Below are 19,113 nucleotides of genomic sequence, written 5' to 3' on the forward strand. Positions count from 1 at the left end.
TTGCAACCTTGGAAATGTACATTGAACAAACATTTAATGAACACCTTTTAAGCGCCAGGCCCTAAGTTCGGCACTAGAGAGACAACATGTGAGAAAAGCTCACTTTGCTCAGTTCTTTTACTCCTTGATAACTAACTGAAGAAACACAAAGGACACGCTGGACCGTACCGAGTGCCCACGTATCCTCTCCAACGCATAGAACGCCAATATGCAATCCCCCTGGTACCATTCGTAACAAGTGGTCAAGTGGAGGTTTTCCTGTCCCTTGAAACCTGGGTCAAACACTCTTGAACTCCACAGGAGTCATCGATTGTCTCAGCGCCTAATCTACCCTCCTCCGTCCTGCTTTGTGATGCTGGAACAGAACCCCCTGCAGACTTTTCCCCTTGGTCGGCTAGAACAGTTTTAATCTCAGTCAACAGAGAGCACTGGAGTGACATTGCAAGGAAGCGGAGGCCGGAAGCCTTCTGCCTCTTTTATTCTGAGCTGGAGCCCAGCAGCCCTCATAGACCAGCCAGGGCCATTTCCAATCAACTCCAGTAGGCAGGTGCAGTAGCTCTGGCTACGCCGTACTCAGGCCAGAAGCTTCCCGCCAGGTGGGCAGCTTCCCAACAGCTCTACAGGCGGACTCCGTGGCCGCTCTTGTGGGGGGTGGCATCAGGCCAACACACAACCCACCAGGCCACCTCTGATGCGCACTGAGGAGGGCACCTGTTGGGATGAGCTCTGCGTGTTGTACGGAAACCAATTTGACAATAAAGTTCATATTAAAAAAAAAAAAGAGTAGCTCCAGGTGCTACTTCTGCGGGAGCTCTGGCCACGCCCTCGGGCCACATCCCTCATTCAGTGGGTCGAATCTAGAGACCAGTTCCAGCCCCCATACACCTTCCAGCAATGACAAGCTTCTTCCAAAGACTGGCTCTGGCCTGTGCCATCCGGCCAGAGCTACCAATAGTGGTCTTTATATTTTTGTGGTAGCCAAGTCCTCTTCAAAGAGGCTAAATCTCAGCTCAACCCCTCAGGGTTGGAGGGGAGTTTTCCCAAATCCTTAGTTCCTTCTTCACTGTCTAGTCTCCTTTCACTTACAGGTAGTAGCTACTCTTTGACACCTGCTACTTCCGGACCTCTTAAAGTCCTTCTTTCCTCTTTTAGCAGTCAACCTTCTTTTGCCAGGTCATTCTTTATATTAAATGTCGCCTTTCAAATAACTGGTTTAAGTTTCTGTCTCCTAACTGGACCCTGACAGAGATAAATCCTACCTTTAATTTTAATCGTTAACTGTTCAAAACCATTCCAGGAATTAATATATTAATATTAAAATGTTCATACTACCAGGGCACCTGGGTAGCTCAGTTAAGCATGCGACTCTTGATTTCAGCTCAGGTCTTGATTTCAGGGTCATGCGTTCAAGCCCTGGGTTGGGCTTTGAGCTGGGAGTAAAGCCTACTTAAAAAAAAAACGTCCATAGTACCCAAGTGATTTACAGATTCAATGTAATCCCTATCAAAATCCCAATGGCATTCTTTACAGAAATGGAAAAAAAAAATGCTGAAGTTCATATAGAACTACAAAAGATTCTGAAAAGTCAAAACAATCTTGAGCAAGAAGAACAAACCTGGAGGCATCACACTTACTGATTTCAAGAAATACTACAATGCATAGTAATCAAAAAAAATGTGATAGTCCCATAAAAATAGACATATGGAACAGAATAGAGCCCCAAAATAAGATACACGATGGGAAAGGACAGTCTCTTCAACAAATGGTATTAGGAAAATTGGATATTTGTATGCAGAAAAATGAAACTGGATGCTTATCTCACATCATATACGGAAATTAACCACAGTGGATTAAAGACTTAAATGTAAGATCCCAAACAGTAGAACTACTAGAGGAAAACATAGGGAAAAACACTTCTTGACAGTGGTCTGGGTGATGATTTTCTGGATATGTGACCAAAGGCACAGGCAACAAAAGCAAAAATTATCATGTGGGATTGCATCAAACGTGAAAAAACAAAAACAAAAAAGCTTATGCAGAGTGAGGCACCTGGGTGGCTTAGTTGGTTAAGCATCCGACTCTTGATTTTGGCTCAGGTCATGATCTCACTTATGGTCGTGAGGTTGAGACCTGCATTGGGGCTCTGCACTAACAGTGAGGAGTTTGCTTGGGATTCTCCCTCTCCCTCTGCTCCCCCCCCCCCCACCCCTGCTTATGCAAGTGCTTGCTCTGTCTCAAAAAAAAAAAAAAAAAAAGCTTATAAAGAGCAAAGAGAAACCACGGACTGAAAGACAACCTACAGAATGGGAGAAAATTTTTGCAAACCATACATCTGATAAGACGTTAATAACCAAAATATAAATGGAACTCAAACTAAATGGCTGTAGAAATAAATAAAATAACCAGATTAAAAAATGGGCAAAGGATGTGAACAGACATTTTTGGACACATACAAAAGACAAACATATATATGAAAAGGTGCTCAACATCATGAATCATCAGGAAAATGCAAATCGAAACTTCTACAAGGTATCACCTCACATCTGTCAGAATAGCTATTACCAAAAAGACAAAAGATAACAAGTCATGAAAAGGAGGTGAAGAAAAGAAAACCCTTCTACACTGTTGGCTAGGAAAGTGAAGTGGGACAGGCATTATGAAAAACAATACAGAGGGTGCTCAGGACATTAAAAATAGAACTACCATATGGTCCCGCAGTACTACTTCTGGGTACGTACCTGAAGGAAATGAAATCAGTATTGTGAAGACATATCTGCACTCCCACATTCATCGCAGCATTATTTACAGTAACCAACTGTCCATCAATGGCTGAAAGGAAAAGATGTGATGTGCGTGTACACACACGCACAGGAATATTATTCAGCCTTGAAAAAGGAAATCTTGCTACCCAACAATAAAGATGAGAATGGAAGATATGCTAAGTGAAATAAGCCAGGTACAGAAAGACGAATGCTACATGGTCTCACTTATATGTGAAATCTAAAATAGTTGAATAGAAGAACAGAGCAGAATGGTGGTTGCCCGAGGCTGGGGGAAGTGGGAAGGTGTTGGTCACAGGATAATAGTTTCGGTTAAACAAGATGAATAAGTCCTAGAGATCTAACATACACTATGGCGACTGCAATTAACAATGCTGTTATTATATACTGAATATATATATATATATATTATATATATTCTATATATATAGAAATTTGTTTTAGGATAAATCTTAAGTGTCCTCATCACACACATACTCTATGGTAACTAGGTGAGGTGATGGGTATGTTAATTAACTCGTTACGGTGACCATTTCACAATGTATAAAAAAAAACATCAAGTTGTACACCTTAGGCGTGCCTGGGTGGCTTCATTGGTTAAGCCTCGACTTCGGCTCAGATCATGATCTTGTGGCTCGTGGGTTCGAGCCCCATGTCAGGCTCTGTGCTGACAGCTCAGAGACTGGAGACTTGCTCCGGATTCTGTGTCTCCCTCTCTCTCTCTCTGCCCCTCTTGGGCTCATGCTCTGTCTCTCTCAAAAACAAATAAATGTTTAAAAAAAAAAAAAAAGGAAGTGAATCACTTTTACTGGAAGGTGTATCTGAGTAGTGATGGGTTAGAGTATTACCACAATGGGCTTTGAGTATCAAAATTTTCTAATGTGGATTTTATCCTAGGCAGAATGAGGCACCAATGGTTACTGAAGAAGGGTACGCTATGCGGTTAAAAAGTCATTCTTCGTAAGATTAACCTAAAGGTTGCAAACAGAATGAAATAAGAGACTGAGAACAGAGAGAGGGGTGCCTGGGTGGCTCAGTCGGTTAAGCATCTGACTTCAGCTCAGGTCACGATCTCACAGTTCATGAGTTTGAGCCCTGCGTTGGGCTCTGTGCTGACAGCTCAGAGCCTGCAGCCTGTTAAGGATTCTGTCTCCCTCTCTTTCTCTCTGCCCCTTTTCTGCTCAAGCTCTGTCTCTGTGTCAAAAATAAATATTAAAAAAAAATTAAAAAAAAAAAGAGCTGAGAACAGAGAGAAACCAATGATGAATAATAAATTGAATCCTTGGCACCAGAAGAACTAACAAAAATGCCATAAAATACCACAAGACAGATCCTCCCCCCTATGATCAGAAATGGTAAGAGGATAGGAAAGTTACTGAACCTGTTATCCATATGGCATCTTAATTTAATACAAGTCAAAATATCATTTATCAATGCTTAATTTTAATTCACACGGCCTGTCTTCCTCTCTTTCTTTGTATCTGACCGTTCCTTGGGTTTTTCATTAGAAAGGTAAAATGTAGGGGTGCGTGGGTGGCTCAGTCGTGATCTCACGGTTCCTGAGTTTGAGCCCCGCATCGGGCTCTGTGCTGACAGCTCAGAGCCTGGAGCCTGCTTAAGATTCTGTGTCTCCCTCTCTCTCTGCCCACCCCCAAACTGCCCCCCTCTGTCTCTCTCTCAAAAATAAATAAACATTAAAAAAATTTTTAAAAAAAAGATACCAGGTAAACCTAACAAAGAATACGATTTCTAATTTTCAAAGCAACGCATACACTAAAACTTATTAAAAGTACATAAAATATCTAAGAAGTAGTACTTTTTCAAATATTTTACCCGGCAGTTTTACACTGAAGTAGGGAACTTTGTCCCTTGAACGTGGAGGTTTCAGAAGAAACGTCTTTTGCTTAGTACTTAGAGTCTACCGAAGATTAAGGTTCATAATCATGTAATACTGTTCCCCAGAGGTGATGATAAAATCTGGAAATCATCAACCTGCTAATTTTTATGGTTGGCACTCTTACGGTTAAAAAAAAAAGTCATCTATTAGGACAACTTCACCACGCTACGCAGAGAACCAGTCGCAAAGGATTTAGTTACAAAGGTTGACAAAGGTACGTGTGGGGTGAGTCCCTGGAAACACACCCCCTGAACCTCTGAGCAACACCAGCAAGAAGGGAGGGAGCGCGGGCAAGGTGTAGTGAGAAATCCACAAACCAAGACACGCCCACACCCATCGTCTCCATTCGCGTCTCGGGCTTTAGGTGTCCGTGCGGCTTTCGCGGGATTCCCCCCGGAGGGGCTGAGCGGCCCGTCGTCGGCCTCGATGCCCTCGGGCGCGCGCGGCGGGGGCCGCGGCTGGAAAGGAGCGCCTCCCACCCGTCCGGGGCCTTCCGCGGCGGCGCCCCTAACGTTGACTCCGGAAGAGGAGCCGGGGCCGCCCGCGGCAGCCCCCACTCTCCACCGCCGGGAGTCCGAGGAGGGAGGAGCTTGGTGGGCTTGGCGAAAAGGACCGGTCCCGTACCTGCGCTAAGACGGTGAGCCTGCCTTCGGGCGCCGCGACGTTCACGCGGCCGTGGTACCATGCCACTCCTGTGCCTGCCAGGGCCACGCCGGCCACTGCCGCCGCCAAGGGGCTGGGGCCCGGCCAAGCCCGCCGGCCGGCGGAGAGCCCACGCCGCAGTCGGCCGCCCCAGGCCGTCAGCCGAGCGCTTCTTACCGCAGCCGCCGCCATCTTTGCGGAAGCGCCCCATCCATCACCGAGTCCCGGGCCGCCGCCGCCGCCGCCTCGTCGCACGACTCGAGAACTCCCGCGCGGCCACGGGTCTCGCGAGAGCCGCACGGCCTCCGTCCAGCCTCCGGAGCCTGCCTTCCGCGGGCGGCTGCGGCCGCGCAGCTCGGAGCGGCGGTAGGGGAGCGTGTGCGAGGGAGCCGGGTAACTGGAAAGGGGTCCGAACAGAACCCCAAGTGGCCTCCGCCGTCGAGAACGAGATAGCTCCCCTATTGTGTAGGGAGGTCCTACGGTTTTCGGAAGGAAAACGTGCCTTTCACTAGGGAGAAGCCGCTGCGGGCTTGAGGGGAAAGCACGGACGGGTGAGCCGGGCACTGCGGACAATACCTGTGATCGAGTGTGTGGTTTGCCTTTCTGATGGGCCTGAGCTTAGCAGTGGAAGCCCATCCCCGAAGAAGTTGGGGCGTGTAACTGAAAAACCTTGCATAGCCCTTAACGCTACATCTGTTTTAAATTCCACGAGCCTACGCGTGTTAAGAATTTCTTCAAACTACTTGTATCATTATTCTGAAATCCACAGACGCTGCAGTTACTTTCCCACGGGCCATTTCAAATAACATCAATTAGCTCGCTCAGCTTCTAGTAAACAAAAGTGTTTAAAGCAAGTTTTTTTTTTTTTTTTTTTTTTTTTTAATGTGACCGTGTTTTCTTAGCTCACTTTAATAGCTTAAGCAAACTCTAAACTTACTTTCTCAGTTGTGGCAAAATGCGCACAGCGCTACCGTCTTAACCGTTTTTAAATACACACTTCATTGGTGTTGGGACATTCACGTTGTGGGGCAACCATCGCTACCGTGCGTCTCCGGAACTGCTTTCATCTTGCAAAACTGGCAAACCTAAAAAATAGCATCTTCCCCATCTGTCTTGTTCATCCTCCCTATTCTTGTATTCTTGACTGCTCTTTCGTTTTTGCCACATCATACCCTGTCCCAGCCTGCTCACCCTGATGGGGTATTTTCTAATGAACTCGCAAACAGAGCCGCTCTATTTCAGGCAATCAGCATTTGCTGAGTGTGGAATTTAAATTCTGTCCCAGTGAAGTGTTTGATACCTGTCGTCCCACCTGGGACCAAGTCAGATGCATCAGGACACCTGCCCGACGTCACTGTCGTCAGCGATGTTTTCCCCTGTGCAGGCTTGGGACAAAAAGCCTCGGTCCTGGTTGTTGCGACGGTCAGAAGAGACGATTCAGCCGAGGCTCGTGCCTTTAGCAGAGGCCTTTGTTTCGTAGCCTCCGACCCTCCGTTCTTTGGTCTTTTCTTTGCAGAGCACGTTTCCTTAATAAGCTTGCTTCAGCCTCTGAAGCGTCCCAAGTAGAAGCTTTACTTGGATATGCAGTAACTTGCAGCCAAAATGGTGCCAAGGTCCCGACCACATAGTCACTGTCACCTTGAAGTTTGTGAAACCAACAAAAAAAAACAAGTGCCACAGCGAGTCTGATTTGACCACTGAATTCTCAGGTCGTTTTGCCGCGATCTGCCCTCCGTTCCTGCTCCCTTTTCCTTCGCCAGCTTGTCCAAATCTGCAGTCAGAGCTCCCTCACTGTCCCCCGGCTGCTGAAACCACTTTCCCTGTGCCTTCCCAGGCAAGCAGGCGGTAGATGAGACTCATCACACCGAGATTCGTGAGCCAGACCACATGGTCAGAATCCTGGCTGTGCCAGGATGATCACTGGGACTTGGGGCAAATTAACTTAATTTCTCGGAGTCTCGGTTTTCTCCACCGTAAACAACTCTGCCATGGTTTGGCATCGGGGGATCAAATGAGACATTCTGTGGAAAGTCCACAAATGCCCGGCATGTTGTAGACTCACCACACTGTCAGTTTATCTTCTTCAACTTCTGGGTGATTCCTGCCCTCTGATCATGAATAAGCTTGACGGAGACCTTACCTTCTGCTTGCCTTGCGCTATCCTCTTGGTTTCCAGAAATCATGGTTAAAATGGTAGTGTTAGGTATATACATACTGTCTAATTCCCACTGTTCCTCTATTTATTTTTTTTTATTTAAAAAAATTTCTTTTTTAACATTTATTTATTTTTGAGACAGAGAGAGCATGAACAGGGGAGGGTCAGAGAAAGAGGGAGACACAGAATCTGAAACAGGCTCCAGGCTCTGAGCTGTCAGCACAGAGCCTGACGCGGGGCTCGAACCCACGGACCGCGAGATCATGACCCGAGCCGAAATCGGACGCTTAACCGACTGGGCCACCCAGGCGCCCCTCCTCCACCTATTTAATGAAACCCCACATCTATTACTTAGTCATGGCTCCGAGCCCCAAATATTCCCATTGCGTATTCCCATTGGAACATTGGGCATATTTAAAGACATTCTATTTGACCCACAGTTTGACATCCTCCAGGGCAAGGCTATCTTATTTTTCTGTTTCCTCAGCACCTAGCACAATGCCCAGTACGTATTAGACATTCAGTGAATGAATATATGAATAAGTGAAAAAAATAGATGGCACAAATGAAACTCTGGTGTGCCTGTTTCCATTGAGTATCAAACATCAGAAATCTATATAATTTATTTTCCAAGACAAAAAAAATCATTTAAATTATTTTTGCTGAAAATCTTTGAATGTACTTGGAAAATTGTGCTTTGTAATTAGGTTCCCCCCCCCCTTTTTTTTTGTACTGTGTGCCCAGGCCTGTAGAATTCTCATTAAGATTTAATGTATTCAAACTTTTCTTTTGCAGAGGAAACAAATTCTTATAATAGAACCAATTTCTAGCCGACTAACCATTCTAAGTATGAAATCTTCCCTGGCAGCTGTTGACATTTGTCTAAGTGCATTGACTATATTGGTCTTTTTAGGCTCCAGCTTTGTTCGTTTCTTCATCACCAGCTGTAGAGAAAAATATACATCCTTGGCTGGGATGTATTTTCAACCACGTAGTTTATAAACTGATCCCCAAATAAGGAACTGCTTCTAAAACTATACGATCTATGCTGCTTTAAATGATAATTGGAGAAAAACAGAATAGAAACACTGGTAGCTCCAAAATTATTTTTTAAAATTATTTATTTATTTTGAGGGAGAGCGCGTGCGTGTGCACATGCAGGAGAGGGGCAGAAAAGGAGGGAGCGAGAGACGTGGGGCTCAAACTCATGATCATTATGAGATCATGACGGGATCGTGACCTGAGCTGAAATCAAGAGTCGGGTGGCTTAACCCGCTGAGTCCCCCAGGGACCCCCCAAAAGAACACTTTTCATTCACTTTGTGCTTTTTTTCTGAAGGAGGGACATAAGTTATAGGACAGAGAAACTATTCTCAAGGAACTTTGCTTTTCCCGGAGGCCAGGCCTGAATTGAAAACAATGCAAGATGGCATTTGACTGTTAACACCAAGGAGGAGGAGTGTGGTTGGCTACAGTGGTCAACTAGGAAAGAGAGGAAGCCTAATCTGGAACTCGGAAAGTGAGAAAGGTTTGCATAGATAGGATCCTCAGAGATCGGAGTAGGGTTGTGAGCATGGGAGAAAACTAGGTACAGTGTGTGTTTGCATGGTTTGGAGCAGAACTGGTTTAGGGGTGACCCTGAGTGGCTTGAGGGCCACAAGGGGTTCTGCAGTATTTCCAGCAATATGTGGGACAGTTGTCAGCTTTCTTGACCCTCTACAGGTTTGTCTTTGGGGTGCTTATACCTCTTTTCCAGTATCTCTGCCCCCACCCCCCTTAGTGCCTGATCAGACTTTGCATGTCAGACGCTACCCAAGTGATTGCCTTCTGCCTGCCCAGATTTTATCCTGGCCTTTCTCACCCATTATCCCATCTGCTTCTCTAAATTATTTTCCTTCCCATCTACAATCAAAAGTTTGATTTTCTCTGGGTTGTTGGTCTTGAACAAAAGAGATCAACCAGCTTTCTTATTGAAGACATTTAGTCTATTGTATGTCCATTTTAAAAGACAAGGGTAACTGAAATGAATCTTTGATCTTAGTGTGTTTAGGGAAGATAAATAAAACTTGCTCTGCTGGGTGGCTCAGTTGGTTACGCATCCGACTCTTGGTTTTGGCTCGGGTCATGATCTCACGGTTTTGTGAGTTCGAGCTCAGTGTTGCGCTCAGTGTTGGGCTCTGCGCTGGCAGTGGGGAGCCTGCTTTGGATTTCTCTCTCTCTCCCTCTCTTTCTCTGCCCCTTCCCCACCCATGCTGTCTCTGTCTGTCTCAAAATAAATAAACTTTAAAAAAATTGAAAAAAACCCAAAACTTGCTATCCTGATTCTGAAAGATTCCTTACTGTTGTATTACAGAATAACGTGTGTCAAGATTGATTATCTTAGGTGGAGGAGAAAAAAAATACTGAGGATCTCAAAAGATAAAGAGGTTGGACTTAATCCTACAGCAAAAGAGTAAGTGACGTACAGATGGACATTATAAAGAACCATTGCTTGGAATAAGCAGAGGTTAAACTATATTTATGGTGGATAATTGTGTAGTGAAGGGTATGAATCACTCTCAGAGGCCCTAGATGAGTCAAAAGAATCGCTAATTATGTCTTTTTTTGTGCAGTTTGGGGCTATGGGTAAAAATATCTGGGTATCATGATTGATATCAGCTTGTGCAGAAATAGGTCAAGATTAAATCTTACTGACAGTGAAAAAGCAGTGCGAAGGGTACATTTTCAGTGTCTTTCAGATCCTCCTCTGCTTCTCATTCCCTGCCCATCACCCCAGTTTACACCCTCATTACCGCATGCTTTGATGATGGCAGTCGCCTCTTAACACACACGGTTGCTTCCAGTCTTTTTCTCCTCTGAAGCATCCCATAGATCTATGTCAGATCAATCTTCCTAAACATTTCTTTCACCGTACTTCCATTAGCTGTGTGATTTAACCTTCCCAAACCTCTCTTTGTTGGAGAATGAGGCGTTTGGTTTCAGTTTGTTTTTCCAGTTCTGAAATTCTCATTCTGTGCCACTCCAGAGTGGCCTTTTTTTTTTTTTTTTTAAGTTAAGCAAACTGGATTGAGTGTGAAATATGTGCCAAGCTTAGTGCCATACCTCAGAGATGCACAGACAAATAAGTAACAGCTCCCCCTGTGGGGTTTTGTCACCGGCAGGGGTCTTCACACATTGGATTGTGGCCCTTATGCTTAAAACTTTTTGAAGCTTTATGTACATTTATTTGTTTCTTAAACCAACACATTTACAATTAAACAATAAAAAGCTCATAGTAAAATTTTAATTATCAGATAAAAATTAAATAGTATTTATAAAATAAAATTTAATTTTGTTTTTAAAGGTGCAATAAATGTTTTGCACTGTCTAAAAATGTTAATATCTAGTGGGATCCATGTAATTAAATTGGCTTCATTAAGTTGGATAATTTTGGTTTAAGTTTTGTGAGATAGAAATGCAAAAAAAAAAAAAAACCAAAAACCCAAAAACAAACAAACAAAAGAAATGCAAAGTTCTGGCATTCTGTTCGGTTAATTTAGATGCTAGTTTTTAATAACTGTAAAAACTCAAAAAGCTGTCTCATAAAAAAATGTTCAAAGGGAGGGAAGGAGTGTGTCATCAACGGAAGTACTGAAATCATGATACTTGTGTCTTTTTAAGCTTTTTATCATGAAAAGCTTAAAATATACACAACACTGGAGAGCATAACATGATAAACCCCCATGTATGCCTACCCTGACTTGAACAGTTACCAACCCGTTACCCGTCTTGTTTCATCTGTACCTGCGCCATTTCCCCCGACTAGATTGTGGTGAAGTAATTCTCAAGCTCGTACAAGTTTATTCTAAACATTTTAGTATGCCTTTTACAACATGACTTTAAAAGAAACTCTACATACCAATTTCTCGGTTTTGTATTTCTTAATAGTGTTTGTAATCCAATGGACACACAAAAATGCACTGAGGAAAAAAGTCGCAAAGGTCGCGTGAAATGCCGGGAAGTTAGACACGAGGCAACGAGAAGAAGACTGTTCTGCAAGGGTTGCGTAACACTTCCGCGTCATGGGGAGAGTGACCTGTGCTATAGTGAAGTGCACTTAAGGGTGAGTGGTGGCACAACGTTTGAAGTTGCAAAGATGTTATCTGAAAACACATTTGTGGGACAGACTGTGTATGCTTGGGAAACTCGATTATTTATTTATTTTTTATAAATTTTTTTTTAATGTCAATTTATTTTTCAGAGAGAGAGAGACAAAGAGGGGGAGGAGAGAGAAAGACAGAGCATGAGCAAGGGAGGGGCAGAGAGAGAGACACAGAATCCAAAGCAGGCTCCAGGCTCTGTGCTCATAGCACAGAGCCTGACATGGGACTCAAACCCATGAACTGTGAGATCATGACCTGAGCTGAAGCTGGACGCTTAACCGACTGAGCCACCAGGCACCACAAAACTTGATTATTTTCAAGTCAGTCATAATATCTCGAAAGTTCTGCATATGTCACCAAGAAAGGAAAATAATACTTTTTCCTCCTTTGCTGCCTTTCAACTGTAAACCACGTATTTCCAGCAAATCAAAGATGATGATTGGAGGGGGCACCGGGGTGGCTTAGTTTGAATGTACAGCTGTTGTTTTCATCTCCGGTCATGATCCCAGGGTCATGGGATTGAGCCCCATGTCTGAGTGTAGACACTGCTTAAGATTCTCTCTCTGTCTCTCTCTGTCCCTCTTCCCCGTTTATGCTCTCACATTCTCTCTCTCTCTAAAAGAAAGAAAAACTAAAAAAAAAAAAAAAGATGACTGGAGGAGTTAGAAGAGCCATGTCATATCCAGGTGAGTAAGGGCAAGACTGGGATGGGAACTAAAAAAAATCTAGCAAAATGTTCCTTGATCCCAAGGTTTCATAGAAAATTTCAAGTCCGTGATATGGATTCACGTGCATCAGGACATCCAGAATATCTTAGCCTGTCTTTGACTGTGCAAAATATGAGGGCATCGAGTTAGTGCAAAAGCGTCACTATTTTCATTCTTTCTTAAAAAAAAAAAACAAAATTAAAAATTGCAACTTCATTATGCTTTTCTTTCCCCCTAGAGCAGATCTGTTGGTTCTGTCTTCAGGCCACGAAGCTGGGTGACTATGCGGTTAGCAGCAGCACCAGCCCAAGGCGATTCGTGCCCTGGGCATTGGCAGGGCTGGAGGCTGGTCATCCGGCAGCAGAATCTAAGTTCCTTTCGGAAGCGTCTTTCTCCCACTGACTGTGTTGTCCTGAGTTTGTTTCGTGCTTCAGGGATTCAGAACAAATACTTTGATATGGTCACTGTTCGGAGGCTCTCCCAGGGACAGTGATGAGCATTAGGCGTCGAGAAATGTTGGGGCTGTGGCAAGGAGGGCAAGGGCAGGGTGTGACAGGTGACCCTCCAGTCACTCACAGGGTGGATAGAGCTGCCCCTTGAACACACGCAGAATGATGGCTTGGATGTCGGTGATCTTCTGCCTGCTTGGTTTGCTGCGAGGTGACGCAGATGGCCTTGAGGGATGAGGTATTCAGTCGGGCTTGCTTCCTGGCATGACCTCAGTGACCTCTCCCAGTTGTGAAGCCTTTAGCTGTGACCTTTGGGGGTTGGGAGTTGAGAGTGGGCCTCCAGATGAAGAGACAAGCCTACAAGCCAAGAAGTGGTTGTTGGTGACAAAGATGAGCTGTGCAGAAGCTGGGTGGCTTTTGAGAGCCAGTAGTAGTTCTGCCATTGACGGGGAACTTGTTCCGAATTAGAGCCAGTAGAGCTGAATCTGTGAAGTCAAGAGCATCTTCTTTGGGGGTGGGCTTCAGTATGGGGATTTGGGTGTGTAGATAGTCCAGGGGGCATTAAAGGGCTGCTTCTGGACTGCCTGACCACTGGAGGTCTGTCTTGAAGGAGCAGCCACATGGCAGATGTGGCCTGTGCCACCGAAGCCCTGAACTCGGACACTAGGCCGTAGTGGCGATTTGGAGGTCCTCTTGGCCTTTTTAGGAGCTTCGGATGTTTTGCAGGGCTGGGCTGGCTGAGTAGGCTGGGGGGACTGTTCCCCATCAGCAGGAGGGTCTGAGTGGAAGCCGTGTCTGGAATCAGGAGGGTGAGAGCACGGAGCCTGGGCATGGAAGTTTCCGAGGCCGCTGTGCCTGTTGCTGATTGTTGGAGTAATCGTGAGGGTGGGAGCCTTCTGCCCGGGACAGGCACTGCTTCGTAGCTTCTTCCAGGGCTGTGGCAGGGCTGCTGGCTGTCGGGCTCTCTCCACTGCTCACATGCAGCTGTCCTGCGAGGACGAGCTATGTGGGCACGGCCAGTGGCGAGGACCCTAGGCAGTTGTGTGTCTGGCACCTCTGACTGCAAGTCCACGATACCGCCCTGATATTTATTTATGTCAGTTCCAGCCACCAGTTAGGGGAAGAAGGTGTTAGTTTGACCCCTGGAACCTCTGACTGCCTTGGTGTCATTCATTTGTGCTTTTAAACTAATTGAGTTCGAAACTTGCCAAAAATGTTTGAAGGGGTGAGGGGATGGGCAAAATGAGTGAAGGGGAGTCGGGGGTACAGGCTTCCAGTTACGGAACGAGTAAGTCAAGGGGATGAAAGGTTCAGCCCCGGGAGTATAGTTGATGGTATCCTAATGGCGTTGTGGTGACCCCAGCATAACAGACCGGCCAGGTCGCTATGTTGTGCACCTGAAGCTAATATAACATCATGTTTCAACTATACTTTAATATTTAGAAGAAGATTTTCAAATGGGTTAGAACATTTTGTGTTCAGGCTTTGTAAGCGTGTAAATAAAAGAGTTTTCCTAGGTCACACTTACATCACCAGGGGGAACAAATCACATAGTGATGCAGACATTTCCGAGTAGTGGTTTCCAAAATGAACTTTCAAAGCACACGTTTCTTTCAAAAAGCAATCACTTTCTTGGCCAATGTGAAAAACATCACTTTTGCCTTTAAGAGACAAAATGTTTTTTTAATTAAGTGTGCATTACTGACGGCCACTTGTAGAAGTGGGCACAAAATCTGGAACACATCGTTTTGTAAAAGAAAGATGTGCAGCTCATCTTTCCATGTGACAGATGCTCAAATTACTTGCTTGCCAGTCGTCCGGCAAACTGTGGTGTGATCCGCCAGTTTCAGGATCACTTTCCGTCTCATTTTTAGAGCACTGCGAAGATTCTACGGTATGTTACACGCCTTATGAAATTGGGCCTTGGCGGTTTCTCAGCCTCGGCGCTGCCGACGCTCTGGGCAGGATAACGCTCTGTGGTGGGCGTCTGTCCCGTGCACTGCAGCATCTTTAGCAGCGGCCCTGGCCCCCAGCCGCTCGATGCCAACAGCACCCCCCTCCTAGTTGTGAAAGCAAAAACGACGTTGCCGAAACTGCCTTCAGAGGGCAGAATCTCTGCCCCCGTTGAGAACCAGTGATCTAAAATGTCAGCTCCAGGAGAGCAGTGCATTTTTCCTGATTTGTGTAACCTTTCTATTCTTGGTGCCCAGAGCCGTACCTACCACCTAGCAGACTTCAATCACTACTTATTAATTCAATGGATAGATGAATGAACGAATAGTACTTTAGTCATTTTTATTATAATAAGAAAAACAAGGATTTTCTCAGTGGGTTTTGGGGTTTCCGTCTTGTGATTAACAAATCTCACAAGGACCTCATGAGCATTTATCTTTTTTTTTTTTAACGTTTATTTATTTTTGAGACAGAGACAGAACATGAATGGGGGAGGGGCAGAGAGAGAGGGAGACACAGAATCGGAAGTGGGCTCCAGGCTCTGAGCCGTCAGCCCAGAGCCCAACGCAGGGCTCGAACTCACGGACCGCAAGATCGTGACCTGAGCTGAAGTCGGACGCTTAACCGACTGAGCCACCCAGGCGCCCCTGAGCATTTATCTTTAAATTTACTAAAATTTTGTTTAACTACTGGATTGAGTATTACTGAGAAAAATTGTCTATAGAGGCTTGTCTTCATGCTCTAGATAGTTTGTTTTGAAATCTCATATTGGCTCCATACCATCGATAACTAATGATCTCGGCCCCATACCATTGATAACTAATGATCTCCAGACACAATATACATTCAGGATTAGGTTCATCATTAACGCTAGTGAATATAAATCTGTTTTTCAAATAATTGCTAACTGCTTTGTTTTTATGGACTTTGTCTGATTAGATAGTTGTTTTCATTTCATAATACAGTTGGGAAGGAGAAGCATGAGCCCTGCTGTTTTTACTTCGTTCATTTTAGTGTTTTATGTTCTATTTTTGGCTTTTGCAGGCGTCTTTTAAAGCCAGTTATCCATTTTCATCAGGCTTATTTATTTATTATTTGTTTGTTTGTTTATTTATTTAATTTATTTAGAGAGAGAGTGCGTGTGAGTGGGGGAGAGGAGCACAGGGAGAGAGAGAGAGAGAATCGTAGCCAGGCTTCATGCTCGGTGCAGAGCCTGATGCAGGGCTCGATCCCACGACACCGGCTTCATGACCTGAGCTGAAATCAAGAGTCTCAGGTTCATGTGACTGAGCTACCCAGGCACCCCAGGCTTATTTTTTATTAATGCGAGGTAATGTAATCTACCCCACCCAGATGCACAGAAACTACACTACCTGACAATGTAGCAAAACCTGGTGAGCAGCTGTTGGCATCTGGCCCACTCTTTCAGGTCACAGAGCTCCTACTCTTTTGTCAGGGCACTTCATGTATTGTGATGTGAAGCCATTTTCTGTAGTGAGTATATGTTATTTACATGTGGGTATTACTGCATATACGTGTTGCTTATGTATGTGTTTTTTCTTTTTGTTGGATTACAATAACACATAGGAGTTGTAATATTTTGTTTGTGTGTCCTTCATTTTCCGTACATTCACATTTGACAATCACAGGTGTAGTACATTTTGGATCCAATCCAGTCTCCCGGCCTCGCATTCTCAATTGTGACACAGACAGTGTTATAAATCAGCCACATCTCGTTTTATTTTCCTCTGCCCAGGTACACAGGAAGTTGCATTTCCCAGCTTCCCTTGCAGCAAGGTGTGGTCATGTCGTCATGTCTGGCCAATGGTGTGTAAGTAAGGAGAGTTCATTCTGAGCTAAGGGAGTTGAGAGTCAGTGTACCTTCTTCCATGCCCTGCGTGGATCACCCTCTGCAGTGGTCATGGAGGCCATGCGTTCCAGGTGGTACAGCTAAGAGAGACATCCCCTGTTGGAGGAGAGTGGGCCGGGAGAAACCCACAACCTACGTGTGGCTTTGACTTGTTTTGTGTGAAGCGACCTAGACTTTGTGCTTGGATGTTAGGATAGCTGGCATGAATTGCCCTGCGTGACACACAGGTTCTCTGTTAATGTTCCCTATCTGAAATCTCCAGGGCACCTCTCAGTTACTTCTTGTCTTTGGTTGACATCACTGCGAAGAATATAGCAAAATGAAACTCACGCTTATATTGTTTAAAGAGTATGGAAGTTGTAACCCACTAAGTCACATTGTCTCTCTCTTTTTTTTTTTTTTTTTAACGTTTATTTATTTTTGAGACAGAGAGAGACAGAGCATGAACAGGGGAGGAGCAGAGAGAGAGGGAGACACAGAATCTGAAACAGACTCCAGGCTCTGAGCTGTCAGCACAGAGCCTGACGCGGGGCTCAAACTCACGGACCGCGAGATCATGACCTGAGCCGAAGTCGGACGCTTAACCGACCAAGCCACCCAGGCGCCCCACATTGTCTCTCTTAAAGAGAATCCAGAGGGGAAATTTCTGTTAGTTCCAGCAGTAAGAAAAGACCTCTCACCAGTGCGCCTGGTCTTTTTTTTTTTTTTTTTTTTATCTCACAGACACTCTGTGTCTGGTAACCGGTGCTGTGTTCTTCAGCACCAACTTCGTGACTTGGTGTGGTGACTGTATATATTATTCTGCTATATGTCATTCAGTTTTGTGACATACATTATCCTGGTTTTCTACCTTTATTTTCCCGTGTCACCATACTTTCTTGGTATAACGTAGAAATAAATCCCTGTTTTAATGTTTCGTTACATGCCTCAAACATTTTTTTGGTAGAGAAACTGCTATGAATACATTTTAAAATATGTAGACTTTTACTGTTATCTGCTTCTATTTTTTACCTGAATATAAATTCCTTAAGAGTTTGTAACACGTCTTCTAGATTTTTGGTAGTTCTCCAGTAACATTTAATAAATATTTCTTGGTTGATTAATTAATTAAGTTATCAGTATATGTGTTGATTTAAAAGTGTTATAAGTTTAAAATGAATTAGATGTGACAGTGGCACAGAAGTTGGGAAAAGGGACATTATACTAAATGAGATCAAGACATAAACTGTAGGTATATCTGTATGGTACACATGACTTTAGTTACATTTATGCCCTTGTACATTTCAGTTCAAGTGATCTCAGTGTGCATTGCACTGTTTTTGCAAGAACCGTTTCACTCCTCACTCAAATGTAGATGTCAAATAACTTATGATTTAGGCAGAAATATAGTGTTTGCAAATTTCATTAAAAGTCTTTCAGTGAAGTCAAAGGAGAAAGGTAGCGAGGGTAGCACACAGGACATTTTTTGTTAACATGAGAATTGTTTAAGTATATTTCCCCTAGTACAGACATCCAAACTGTCACGGCTGCAGTACAACAGATACTGCAATACGTGATTTTTTTCAAAGATGACAGCAATGATGAATTAGGTGTCCTTGTGAGTGAAGATAAGGTGCCGGCCGCAGCGGTATCGGCCAGTGTCAGGTGGGACGGCGGCTGTGCTGTGCTAAAAGCAAAGGCCCGGCAGTGCAGACAGAAGGCTGCACACTTCCACGGTTCCACACTTGCCTAGATGCCTGTGATGTCTGTGATGTTCCCCTGGGATAGACTTTGAAAAATGACTGTGGCTCCGGGTCCTTATTAACTGGGAACTCCTCAAAGAACTCTCTGCAGCTTCAGAAAGATATGCTGTGTTTGAAAGCATGTTTTTTTTATGGGTGAATTATCAGAAAACAAATATACATGCTGTGTTGTGTGTGTGTGTGTGTGTGTGTGTGTGTGTGTGTGTAAAAATTTGCTTCTTCGTGAACAAATGTTTGAATTTGTATAAAGAATCTTTCAGAATATGATACTGTGATATGTCTAGAGGGTGTAAAATTTAGGAATAAAGTATTGCTAATCCATATGTAATACAGTATATAAAGTATTAAATTATATAGTGTAGATCTGAAGCATTCTTGGAAAAAGAAAAAAAAGAAGGTAGTCCTTTGTTAAAATTTTATAGTGCTTCTCTCTTTGTGAAGCCTTATCAAAGTTCTAAATCCTTTTTCCAGCATGTGTGAGACTCTTCAAAAATACTTTCCTCAGAGATCAAAATTCTAAATTTCAGATTGGGTTAGATACATTTTATATTTTGTCCTGCAGCTGTTGGAGCTATAACGGAGTAAAATGAGAATTGCCTTTTAGGGCGTATTTCTCAACAGAGCAGTTTTGAAAATGAAACCAAATCTCCATGCTCCACTTGACATTGGAATTTAAAGTTATTTTTACGGGCTCCATTGCAGTCACTATGTGAAACATTTAAAGGCATTAGAATATAGTAAGTTATAGTTAAGACAATTTTCTTCCAACATCTTGTT

The 19,113-nt window shown here is 44.1% G+C and overlaps 1 protein-coding gene and 1 long non-coding RNA gene across 10 annotated transcripts in view; one reads left to right on the top strand and one right to left on the bottom strand.

The window, feature by feature from the left end:
* The window catches only part of MICU2 (mitochondrial calcium uptake 2), a 138,825-nt gene extending 133,314 nt beyond the window's left edge, over window positions 1-5,511 (bottom strand). The window contains exon 1 of the mRNA XM_045040216.1: window positions 5,302-5,511. Within this exon, the coding sequence (XP_044896151.1) occupies window positions 5,302-5,511 (210 nt within the window). The remainder of the gene's footprint in view (window positions 1-5,301) is intronic.
* A 172-nt stretch (window positions 5,512-5,683) lies between these two features.
* LOC109494431 overlaps window positions 5,684-19,113 on the top strand; it is a 51,360-nt gene continuing 37,930 nt past the window's right edge. For 8 of the 9 annotated variants that reach the window (XR_006587146.1, XR_006587121.1, XR_006587133.1 and 5 more), the window contains exons 1-3: window positions 5,684-7,522; window positions 9,827-9,925; window positions 11,401-11,575. This is a non-coding gene — a long non-coding RNA (uncharacterized LOC109494431). The remainder of the gene's footprint in view (window positions 7,523-9,826; window positions 9,926-11,400; window positions 11,576-19,113) is intronic. The other variant, XR_006587089.1, reaches the window with a different exon arrangement.

The sequence above is a fragment of the Felis catus genome, chromosome A1 (genome assembly GCF_018350175.1).
Source record: "Felis catus isolate Fca126 chromosome A1, F.catus_Fca126_mat1.0, whole genome shotgun sequence".
NCBI classification, from domain to species: Eukaryota; Metazoa; Chordata; class Mammalia; order Carnivora; family Felidae; genus Felis; species Felis catus.